A 12245-nucleotide genomic window follows, 5' to 3' on the forward strand; every position below is an offset into this window, starting at 1 on the left:
GTAGGTGACTTCTGGGTACTCTTCTGGCTCTGTCAATCTGTTTTTTCACTTCAGCAGGTGAGTATTGTAGTTTTAAGAATGCTTGATAGAGATCTTGTAGGAGTTTGTCTCTGTCTGAGGGATTGGAGCAAATGTGGTTGTATCTTAGAGCTTGGCTGTAGACAATGGATCGTGTGGTGTGTCCTGGTATAGCAGTCATTGGTTTCCCTTATAGGGTGGTGTTTATGTGACCATCGCTTATTAGCACCGTAGTGTCCAGGAAATGGACCGCTTGTGTGGATTGGTCTAGGCTGAGGTTGATGGTGGGATGGAAATTTTTGAAATCATGGTGGAATTCCTCAAGGGCTTCTTTTCCATGGGTCCAGGTGATGAAGATGTCATCAGTGTAGCACAAGTAGAGTAGGGTTGTTAGGGGATGAGAGCTAAGGAAGTGTTGTTCTAAGTCAGCCATAAAAATGTTAGCGTACTGTGGGGCCATCTGGGTACCCATAGCAGTGCCTCTGACTTGAAGGTATATATTGTCCCCAAATGTGAAATAGTTGTGGGTGAGGACAAAGTCACAAAGGTCAGGCACCAGGTTTTCCGTGGCATTATCGGGGATATTGTTCCTGATAGCTTGTAGTCCATCTTTGTGTGGAATGTTGGTGTAGAGGGCTTCTACATCCATAGGGGCCAGGAGGGTGTTTTCTGGAACATCACTGACGGATTGTAGTTTCCTCAGAAAGTCAGGGAAAGTGTATATGTACTAATTTATAAGTCACCTAGCATCTTTGAAGGTAATGGGCTAAATAAATGTGAAATTATCGGAGCAGATTCTTTACTTTGCCCAAGTTCTGATGGGAATGACAGATTGGAGGTCTGTCCAAAGAGTCAGCTATAGCTCCATGATTCTCTACCCCAAGTGGAGCCTGGGGCTACTCTAACTGGTGACAGCTAGCCAGGGTTCTAAGGGATCAATTACCAGTGGAGGATAGCCCCTGGCATGCCATCCACTTCCCCTCCTCACCTCCTGCACCACAGGCTGTGAGGAGGGTAACTACAACCTGGTTATGCCAGCTCTAAACCTTTGAGAGAATGTCCTCCCTCATGTTCCGGTATTACTGATTACTTTGATGACTAAACTTTAATACTACTGATAGCAAGGCAAGATTCCATCTCTTCACCTCCAATGATAGAGGCCAGTGGTTTTTGAAGCAGAAAGTCCCGAGTCTTATCTCTTATTCCATATGTGTGTGGGTTAGCTTTTGACCAGAGCTCATTACAATACCTTGAATGCTATTGAATTAAGGTTTAAGTACAAAACCTTTGTAAGCCGTTATCTTGCAGAAGACTCAAGACCTTGATCTGTTGTTAATATATATATATTTCCCTTTCAGTATTGACCCGACCAAGGCCACACAGTGATGATTATAGCACCATGAAAAAGATTCCTCCCAGAAAGCCAAAAAGAAGTCCCAACACAAAGCTCAGTGGCTCTTATGAAGAGATATCTGGCCAAAAGCCTGGGGATGTGAAACATTCAAATGTAGTATCTAAAACAGGTGGTCATGACATTATGACAATACAAAGAGCAGTTTCTGCTGATGGGCCACATCACAGCATGTTGAGTTTGTGTATATCACAGGAAGAGGAGGAAACTGAGCCGGTGTATATTGAAATGGTAGGGAATGCTATGATGAATAGTTCTGCTGAACCAGAAAGCCCAGACCAAGGAGAGTCTGTTTATGAAGAGATGAAATATTTTTTACCGGAAGAAGGCAGCAATGGTAATGGGATGGTTCCATTAGTGACCAGATCTCCTCCGCTGTTGTTTGAGAGCAAAAACTCTGTACCAGTTGAAGAACTTGATGCAAATAATCAAGCAGCCGTGGGCTATAAAGACTCTTATGACATTCCAGCCCCTTTCCCAAACTTGCTTCCCCATAGGCCCCCACTTCTTGTGTTTCCTCCAACCCCTGTAACATGCTCACCTGCTTCTGATGAATCACCCCTAACACCACTAGAAGTGAAAAAGCTTCCTGTCCTGGAAACAAATCTAAAATATCCTGTGCAGTCAGAGGGTTCAAGTCCTCTATCTCCACAGTATTCCAAAAACCAGAAAGGGGAGAATGAAAGGCCTTCATCCCCAGGTTTGGCTGTATTTAGTGTTTCAAGCAGAGTATCTCCTCCTTCAACTCCTCCTCCTCCTCTCCCTCCCCCACCTCCTCCTATTCCCCCATCTGTTTCCTATCGACCTTCTTCACATTTTACTTTCCCCCTAGAGACTTGTGCTACTTTTCTGGTTAATACAGGGAAAACAGGAACAAACTCAGATCCATCAAAAGTACCTCAGAGACCAAGTCCTGTTCAAGTTGGAGGTTCATCTTCCCCATTCTCCAAGCTGCCTTACTCCCCAGTAAAGGTGGTAAGAGCTGAGCACAGGAAATCAAACTCCAACTCATCATCTACACTTCCATACAGCCCTACAAACTCAAGACCCTTGACCAGTCCCCTTGATGAGTTAACTAGCTTGTTCAACTCAGGACGGAGTATGCTTCGAAAGTCTGCGGCAGGAAGAAAGATTAGGGAGCCTGAAGGTAAGCTTGATTGGAATGCTTCACCTTACTATGTGTTCTTTCTGCATAAACTCAGTTGACAATATCTGTACCTCAATATTTGTGCCAGTTCTCTTGGTTGTGGTATTAAATTTAAAAGTGAACTGAAAAGCACTGGTAAGTAAGTAACTCTTCTGTCACACTGTCAGAACTGCACCTTCACCAACTATGCCAGCCTCCAGCATCCACTTCCCCCACAAATGTCCTCATGCTTTCTTCCACAGTCATGCTTATGCAGTGAATACACTCCCTTTGTTCCATCAGCTCCCTCTCCAAGTCCCACTCTGCCACCACCTACATGAACTCTGCTAACTGATTGTGGCTAAGGTAGGCTAGGTAATGATTTTTGTCTTGGGGCAGTCTGAGATATCCGATACTTTTTTTTTATTCGTATAGTACAAAGCAAAGGAGGAAAATGTATATTTTTACACAAACATTGCATAGGTTTTTGTGTTTCCCACTCTCCTGTCCTCCATGTGCCACTTATCCTCTTGAATGTAAGCTCTTTGTGGCACAGATATTGTCCACCTTTGTGTTTGTACTGCACCTAGCATAATGTGATCCTCTTCTTGATGGAGGCTCTGTGAAGTATGGAAATATAGGTATTTAATAATAATAACTAGATTATTTTAAGATCCCAACTATTAAGAGAACATATGTATAGAATTAAATTACAAAAATACTTACATTCTAAACAAAAGACCACAAACAGATCTCAAAATTACTCAGCATAACATCTCTGGAGAACCAGTATGGTCTTTTCAATTTGTTGGCTAACTGCCAGACTGATGTGTGTGTGTATGTGTGTGTGTATGTGTGCATGGGCATCACAACATGGGGAATAGATGGCCAGCCCTCTGTGGAGAAAGAGGTGGTTAGGGACTATTTAGAAAAGCTGGACGTGCACAAGTCCATGGGGCCGGACGAGTTGCATCCGAGAGTGCTAAAGGAACTGGCGGCTGTGATTGCAGGGCCATTGGCCATTATCTTTGAAAACTCGTGGCGAACGGGGGAAGTCCCGGATGACTGGAAAAAGGCTAATGTAGTGCCAATCTCCAAAAAAGGGAAGAAGGAGGATCCTGGGAACTACAGGCCAGTCAGCCTCACCTCAGTCCCCGGAAAAATTATGGAGCAGGTCCTCAAAGAATCAATCCTGAAGCACTTACATGAGAGGAAAGTGATCAGGAACAGTCAGCATGGATTCATCAAGGGAAGGTCATGCCTGACTAATCTAATCGCCTTCTATGATGAGATTACTGGTTCTGTGGATGAAGGGAAAGCAGTGGATGTATTGTTTCTTGACTTTAGCAAAGCTTTTGACACGGTCTCCCACAGTATTCTTGTCAGCAAGTTAAAGAAGTACGGGCTGGATGAATGCACAATAAGGTGGGTAGAAAGTTGGCTAGATTGTCGGGCTCACGGGAGTGATCAATGGCTCCATGTCTAGTTGGCAGCCGGTGTCAAGTGGAGTGCCCCAGGGGTCGGTCCTGGGGCCGGTTTTGTTCAATATCTTCATAAATGATCTGGAGGATGGTGTGGATTGCACTCTCAGCAAATTTGCGGATGATACTAAACTGGGAGGAGTGGTAGATACGCTGGAGGGGAGGGATAGGATACAGAAGGACCTAGACAAATTGGAGGATTGGGCCAAAAGAAATCTGATGAGGTTCAATAAGGATAAGTGCAGGGTCCTGCACTTAGGACGGAAGAACCCAATGCACAGCTACAGACTAGGGACCGAATGGCTAGGCAGCAGTTCTGCGGAAAAGGACCTAGGGGTGACAGTGGACGAGAAGCTGGATATGAGTCAGCAGTGTGCCCTTGTTGCCAAGAAGGCCAATGGCATTTTGGTATGTATAAGTAGGGGCATAGCGAGCAGATCGAGGGACGTGATCGTCCCCCTCTATTCGACATTGGTGAGGCCTCATCTGGAGTACTGTGTCCAGTTTTGGGCCCCACACTACAGGAAGGATGTGGATAAATTGGAAAGAGTCTAGCGAAGGGCAACAAAAATGATTAGGGGATGGAACACATGACTTATGAGGAGAGGCTGAGGGAACTGGGATTGTTTAGTCTGCAGAAGAGAAGAATGAGGGGGGATTTGATAGCTGCTTTCAACTACCTGAGAGGTGGTTCCAGAGAGGATGGTTCTAGACTATTCTCAGTGGTAGAAGAGGACAGGACAAGGAGTAATGGTCTCAAGTTGCAGTGGGGGAGGTTTAGGTTGGATATTAGGAAAAACTTTTTCACTAGGAGAGTGGTGAAACACTGGAATGCGTTGCCTAGGGAGGTGGTGGAATCTCCTTCCTTAGAAGTTTTTAAGGTCAGGCTTGACAAAGCCCTGGCTGGGATGATTTAATTGGGGATTGGTCCTGCTTTTGAGCAGGGGGTTGGACTAGATGACCTCCTGAGGTCCCTTCCAACCCTGATATTCTATGATTCTATGATTCTATGTGAGAGAGAGAGAATGTGTTCACTGGCACTATTCTTCAGAAGTACTACAGTCAGGAGAATCTCCATGTTTTTCATTTTCACAACTTTTTGAAAACAATGCCTGTTTTAAAGCAAAATAATGCCAAAATAAAACATTATGCCCACCTCTTCAACCATATTTAAAAGAAACTATTCATAGCTCAGGTTCAAAGAAATGTAAAAAATTCATAGAATCATAGAATCATAGAATATAAGGGTTGGAAGGGACCCCAGAAGGTCATCTAGTCCAACCCCCTGCTCAAAGCAGGACCAATTCCCAGTTAAATCATCCCAGCCAGGGCTTTGTCAAGCCTGACCTTAAAAACCTCTAAGGAAGGAGATTCTACCACCTCCCTAGGTAACGCATTCCAGTGTTTCACTACCCTCTTAGTGAAAAAGTTTTTCCTAATATCCAATCTAAACCTCCCCCACTGTAACTTGAGACCATTACTCCTCGTTCTGTCATCTGATACCATTGAGAACAGTCTAGAGCCATCCTCTTTGGAACCCCCTTTCAGGTAGTTGAAAACAGCTATCAAATCCCCCCTCATTCTTCTCTTCTGCAGGCTAAACAATCCCAGCTCCCTCAGCCTCTCCTCATAACTCATATGTTCCAGACCCCTAATCATTTTTGTTGCCCTTCGCTGGACTCTCTCCAATTTATCCACATCCTTCTTGAAGTGTGGGGCCCAAAACTGGACACAGTACTCCAGATGAGGCCTCACCAATGTCGAATAGAGGGGAACGATCACGTCCCTCGATCTGCTCGCTATGCCCCTACTTATACATCCCAAAATGCCATTGGCCTTCTTGGCAACAAGGGCACACTGCTGACTCATATCCAGCTTCTCGTCCACTGTCACCCCTAGGTCCTTTTCCGCAGAACTGCTGCCTAGCCATTCGGTCCCTAGTCTGTAGCTGTGCATTGGGTTCTTCCGTCCTAAGTGCAGGACCCTGCACTTATCCTTATTGAACCTCATCAGATTTCTTCATTTCTTCAATTCATACACCACTCCAAGTTGTGATGCGTGGTAGTTTGCTGATTCCTTGTGGGCTGCTTTAAGGTATTTCTTCCAGCTCAGGTACCTATTTTATGACAGTCATTGGCTATGTTGCTTCCTCAATAAACAGGTATAAATATGGAACATTACCCTGAGATCACAAAGGGAAGATAGGGTTTTTTTAATGCTTACTTTGCTATTGCTCCAGTTTCACAGAGAAACTGGCCCACAAAATAAAACAACCTGTGTCAGAAGCAGATGAATTAGAAACAAATGGCCTGTTTTAATAAAATATATATCTTGTAGTTGTGAGAAATCAGGGAATAAAAATGCAGAAAATGTATGAGCAGATTATGCAGTTCCTCAAGTTTTCTCTGAAATGTCTATTTTTCTTCTACCAGTCAGTTCTTACACTACAAATTTAAATGTTTTTCTTCACATTCCAATAGTTTAAAGAAAATGACTAGATAGTACATCATATGAAGATGAGTTTACAATGTCAATTCAATGGCAATATCTTGAATGCAAAACTGTATTTTGTATATTTCAGTAGGTTAGCTGTATCGTAGAGAAAATTTACTTTCATTTGAAGACTTCAGTTCAGATTTTCATTATTATGTTTTCTAGAAGACATGAGTTTGGATAATGCAACCATGTTTCTCCATTTAGAAGAATTTAAGTCTCCAATCTAATGCAAGAGGGGTTGCAACGAAACACACACACACACATACAATGCCTAATTGGTGACCAGGCTTTCAGATTGCAGAGCAAAGTCCATTGTACCTGATGCAATTGAGCCAGAAGCTTGTCACTGTACATACATATTTTTGAGACCATAATATTTTACAGATCCTTATTCAATCGTTCACCTTGTACAAGGAGCAAAAGGTTTAGGACATTTTGTTAATTTATTTTATTGTACAGAATAGTGATGCTCCAGACTGGTGTGCGTGCAAATTATGAATTCTTAGAGTTCATCTTGATGTCAGCAGTTACTTTAGCTATATTAATAATGCAGCTGGCAGGTCTTTTAATGTCTGATTCAAAAGTGGAGTCTGGTCATCTGGTTTAATGTTACTTTTTAAATTTAATAACAACCACATACCAAAAAAAAAAAAATATGCAGTGCAGCTTCTCTCCAAAAAGAGTAGTGTGCTGGCTGTCCTTCTTGGATAGTCCTAGTCTGTGGGGAGTGTCAGCATTTTGTTTAATACCAGAATCTGTTAATTTAAAATCTGGGATTATTGAATGGATGATCCTCTTTTCCAACTTTGAACCCATATCTGGCCCAGTAATTAGCTTTGTTTGTGTAAATATTCATGGCATATTTAAATTGGGTCTGATTTCCTAATTTCAAACATAATGAAAAACTATGTATAGTTGGCTTGATTATCCTCTCACTTTTTGTATATTGTATTTTCTATGGGCACAGCTCCATTGACTTTGGTGGGGTTAATTTATGCTACTATAATAGAGCAGAATCAAACTAAATTAGGGGATATTAAGTAAATATATTTAGTAATTGTCATTAAAGTGGATGTCAGAGTCTTTACACACATTTGACAAAATACATTGAAAATATTTTGGCTTTTTTCCTATATGGAGAGCAAATTTAATTGGTTTCTCTCACCACTATGCCTTTGGCTCAGAAGTGGTTTTTAGATTGAGAGTGGAAGTGCATTCTCAATGCACCTAAGCACTTCCCTTTTAGTGCAGCATGGTAGGCCCACTTCAACAGAGACTGCAAATTGGCTTTTATGATCCACACAAAAGGTTGTCTCAGGTTTAGAGATTTCTACAAACTCATTTTTCCTCACCTGTGATCAGAAGATGGAGATCAGCTCAGGCATCCTGTGAACCGAGGCTAAGTGTATCACCTAAGCCTGCCAGCTAGCGGCTCTGAATTTACCTTTCACATGGAAAATACTGGACTCCTAAATGTTTCATCAAGACAGCACTAAGTATGAAAGATCAAAGTTCAAGGAAGATATACCATAAAATTTAAAATCAATATTTTATTAGATAAAAGCTACTGTATAAATTTAAGCGCAGTTTCATATAAATAGTTACATATAAATTGTTGATGAGAAAAAGGATCTATTGTGTCAAAGACGCAGACAAATATACACAGTGTGTTTTCGCAGCTCACATTTTAGTTTACTGCACATCTTCAGTTCCTTTCTCTTGTAACAGCCTTTATAAATATTACCTTTCATTTAACCTCTGGTGCATTTTAATAAGATAGCAACATAAGGAAGTGGATTGATTTTTGCAAAATTTGAAGGACTATATTGGAAAATGCATAACTTCCTGGCTTGTCTAGTATTTTTATAATATATTATTCTGTTTAGTGTATTTTAAGCTCTTCCAAGGTTCCTCTCTTTCCCCAGATTCTCTTTATTTGAAATGGATTATCTATAGTAGGCGATGCTATGTGTGCATGGAAATTAAAAGGTTTGTCCAGAGCAGTGCTCTTCAGTTTACTACTATGTGATTCTCTTCACTGAAGAGAGTAGAATCCAATCAATGACTTCAGCTCAAAATAGAGGGTGAAATTCAGGCCCTTTTGAAGTCAATGGACATTATGCTATTCAGTAAGGCCAAAACTTCATCCAGGGTTCTCACTAAAAGCAAGGCATGTTTTTGGAGCTCTCCATAGTAGTTCATTTACTTTTTTAAAATCAAGTGTGAAAGGTACTAGATTACAGCCTTGGAGACTAAAGTTCTTTCTTTATTCCCAGAAGTACAATAGAGGCAGTGCAAGCAAATCTCAACAGTCTGCCTCAGTCTTGACCTGGAGGAACAATCTCAAGGGGTGAAAAGACTCTCCTGGCTATTCATTTCTTGACCTCTTTGTTCAAACTACCAACCAGGATGCTAACCAGTGGTTTTGTGACATGGACATTTGCCTGCTGTGGACTGGATTGAGACTGCACCAGCTCTTTTCACATAGACCACGTAACACCCAGCAGATGGGAATAATTTTCAGGGACTACTGAACTGGGCTGGATTTATATTAGTGTTATTATTCCTTTGTAGCACCTAGAGGCCCCAACTGCGATCAGGGCCCATTGTACTAATTTATGTACATACTGTTCACATATCAAGAGACGATTCCTACCCCGAAGAGTTAACAATCTAAATAGACAAGACAGTAGGGAACTGAGGCACAGAGTGGTTAAATGACAGACCAGAGACTAGGGTGACAACCCCTTTTTAAAGGCAAAATCAGGACACATGCAGGAGCCCTGCCCTCTCTGAGGCCCCATCCCTCCTCTTCCCGAGGCCCTGCCCTGCTCTTCCTCTCCCCCTGAGGACCCACCCCCTCTTCAGGCTGGAAATCAGAGCCAGGCCATGGTAAGAGCCGCCCAGAAGCTCAGGTCGCTGTGGGGAGTCCCAAACTCTCCATCTGTCCTGGGTGGGGAGCTGGAGTGCCTGAGAGCAGCCCCCAACCCATGTCCCTGCCTCCTGAGAGTGCCACCCATTGCAGGTGGAAGGTCCTGGCCTCCCTGAGCAGCTCTTACCACAGCCTGGCTCCTTCCAGTCTGGCCAGGAGGTGGAACCTCTGAGAGAAGAGGAGGAGCAGAGGCAGAGCCTCATGGCTGGGTGCAGGGGGTAAGGCCCACCTCTATCGCCCATGCTGGGAAGAGGCAGGCACCACCCCTGAGCCTTGGGCAGGTGCGGAGCAGCACTGCAGGGAATTCGGGACAAATGCTATCCCAGAGTCATTCAGCCCAGGACCGGGACTTGAACTCTGCATTTTGGGACCGGTGGTCACCCTACCAGGCATTTGAATCCAGCCCTCATGAGTCCCACTTAAGTGCCATAACCACAAAACCATCACTGCTATCTAGATTATGCTACTGATTTCAAAGGTAAAAGTTTCAATACCCATTGTCACAGTTCTGGGCTAGCTGGAACTTTGACTCCCTCTCTTCAAGTGTCCTTATCCAGGTGACAGGCCTCTTTTCTTCATCTGTTTTGGGGAGAAATCTCATGATTTTCCCCTTCTCAGAATGGGACCCAGGCTCAGTATCCTGATCATGATTCCTCAGCAAGTTCTACTGAGTTTGAGCCCCATTAATCTTCCCTTTGGGAGCTAATGATGAATGCAGTGAGCCCAAACAGTCTTTCAGAAATAAAGTATTGGTTAAACTCAACGGTAGGACAGAGCATTACAAGAGCAAACAGTTTCAACACAACAGTCTAAACTGATAACTGTTTTACCTAAAGCTAAGGTAAGCATAACTTATCAAGGCACTCCCACTTCTAGGAACTGGGGTGCAGTCTGCTTCCACTCAGTTCCTGTGTCTTCCCGATACATCTGATGAAGTGAGCTGTAGCTCACGAAAGCTCATGCTCAAATAAATTGGTTAGTCTCTAAGGTGCCACAAGTCCTCCTTTTCTTTTTGCGAATACAGACTAACACGGCTGTTCCTCTGAAACCTGTCTTCCCCTTGTGTTTTAAGGCTGTTCATTTATTAGTCCCAAAGCTCTTTTATCTCTTAAACCTGGTTAAACTGCTTTCTGCAGCTCCACCAGAAATGGGTTGGGGATAGACTTCAATGCAGCTGGCTCTCTGCATTGTCCTTTAATTACCAATAAATGGGGGGCAGAGGGGGCTATGAGAAGTGTTTGTCTGCTTTCCTGTCTATGTGCAGGCCAGCTCATGTCTGAGTTACCCCCTTTGAAATCATACAGCAAGCAACACATTAACAATCAGATAGACATGTAATATTCATAAAATGTTATGGGCATCTCCCACATCCTTCACATCCGTTACCTATTTTGGGTTCCCTCTTTACCCCCTTCCTGAGTCAGACATTTCCCAGATAATCTTACATGCGAATGAGCAGCTCCATGCTTTCCAGTATAATTATCCAATGATGGTCAGGGAGCTACTAATGGCCCCCAGGTATTGCAGATATTTTGGCATCCTAGTTCCAGCTAGATCTTAGCAAACAAACATGCGTTATATGCTAGGTAGAGCTTTGGAAAATAGCAACTTGGTTCTTGTCTCTGTAAAGGAATGTCCTGTCAGAGGAGGGTATTTTTTTGATAGCTTGTAAATAATTCCCCACTATGAGCAGATTAAAGTAGGCTACTGTTGGTAGCTAACATTGCTCTATACTGGATTGCAAATTAAATTCCCTCTGGGGTTTGAGAGATGAAATCCCAGTCCTTTATCCTCTAAGCCACTCAACCTTTCCTCTTAAGCAACTTAATAAAGATAATATTCATATCTGCATCTCATTATTCCTACATTATAATATAATAGATTTCCTTCTTTTGTAACAAAAACCAAGAATTTACAAATTGTGAGCACTATAGAAAGATATACTGTCACCTTTTATCTTCTTTTATCCAGGAGTACTGAGGAAATGATAATATGATGCTTTGCACTTATATAGCATTAGTTAGCTCAGGATCTCAAAGCACTTTTAAAATATTAATAAATTAAGCTTCAAAATACTTCTTTGGCATAGATCAGTACCTGCTTATATAAATCTGCTTAATTACCTGACACAGTTCAGTCTGACTCAGATATTTTCTGTGACTAATCTTCAGATTAAATATGTGGATACAGCTGAATAATTCACAAGTGAGTAATTTACTCTACAAATTTAGGGCTGCTGTGCCCAATTTCTACTAGATACAGCAGAGTGGGAGAAATCAAGAGAGCTGCTCTTAGCTCTTTGATGCTGGAGTCACTTCTAAATTAGCCCTACACTGGTTGGCCATGGACCCCCTAAACAGGGGATTACTGAGGAGGTCACAGAGGAGCTAGCAAGACCAGTTCCATGCTGGAAATTCCTCCATGCTACGGCCATTCTCTAGCTAGGTAGCAGTGTAGCCTTTGTGTTACTAGAGGAGCACAAGGGGGATGAAGTTGGCCAGAGAAACTTGCTGCCTAGCCTCTTTTCTTGCTCAGAGAATTGCTCAGAGAATTGCTCAGAGAATTTCCATGAACCTTTTGTAATTCCAGAAATATATTTTTATTAGCGTTAGTAGTAAATATTTATATAGTGACATGGCCAAAAGGCTGCAGTTGGGATTGGGGGCACATTGTGCAGGGTGCTGTGCAAACATAGAGAAGAAACATTGTCCAGGAGAGTTGGGGCACAGGGATGTAACATACAAGTGCATTAAGATGGTGAAAAACTGGCATCACATCTTT

At 42.6% G+C, this 12245-nt stretch overlaps 1 protein-coding gene across 13 annotated transcripts in view; it reads left to right on the forward strand.

Moving 5' to 3' along the window:
- The window catches only part of MYO16 (myosin XVI), a 602174-nt gene that overhangs the window by 542797 nt on the left and 47132 nt on the right, over nucleotides 1–12245 (forward strand). For 11 of the 13 annotated variants that reach the window (XM_075129773.1, XM_075129766.1, XM_048854910.2 and 8 more), the window contains one exon: nucleotides 1377–2576. In XM_075129773.1, the coding sequence (XP_074985874.1) occupies nucleotides 1377–2576 (1200 nt within the window). The remainder of the gene's footprint in view (nucleotides 1–1376; nucleotides 2577–12245) is intronic. The other 2 variants (XM_075129771.1, XM_075129777.1) reach the window with 2 other exon arrangements.

This window comes from Caretta caretta, chromosome 1, assembly GCF_965140235.1.
Source record: "Caretta caretta isolate rCarCar2 chromosome 1, rCarCar1.hap1, whole genome shotgun sequence".
In the NCBI taxonomy this organism is placed as follows: domain Eukaryota; kingdom Metazoa; phylum Chordata; order Testudines; family Cheloniidae; genus Caretta; species Caretta caretta.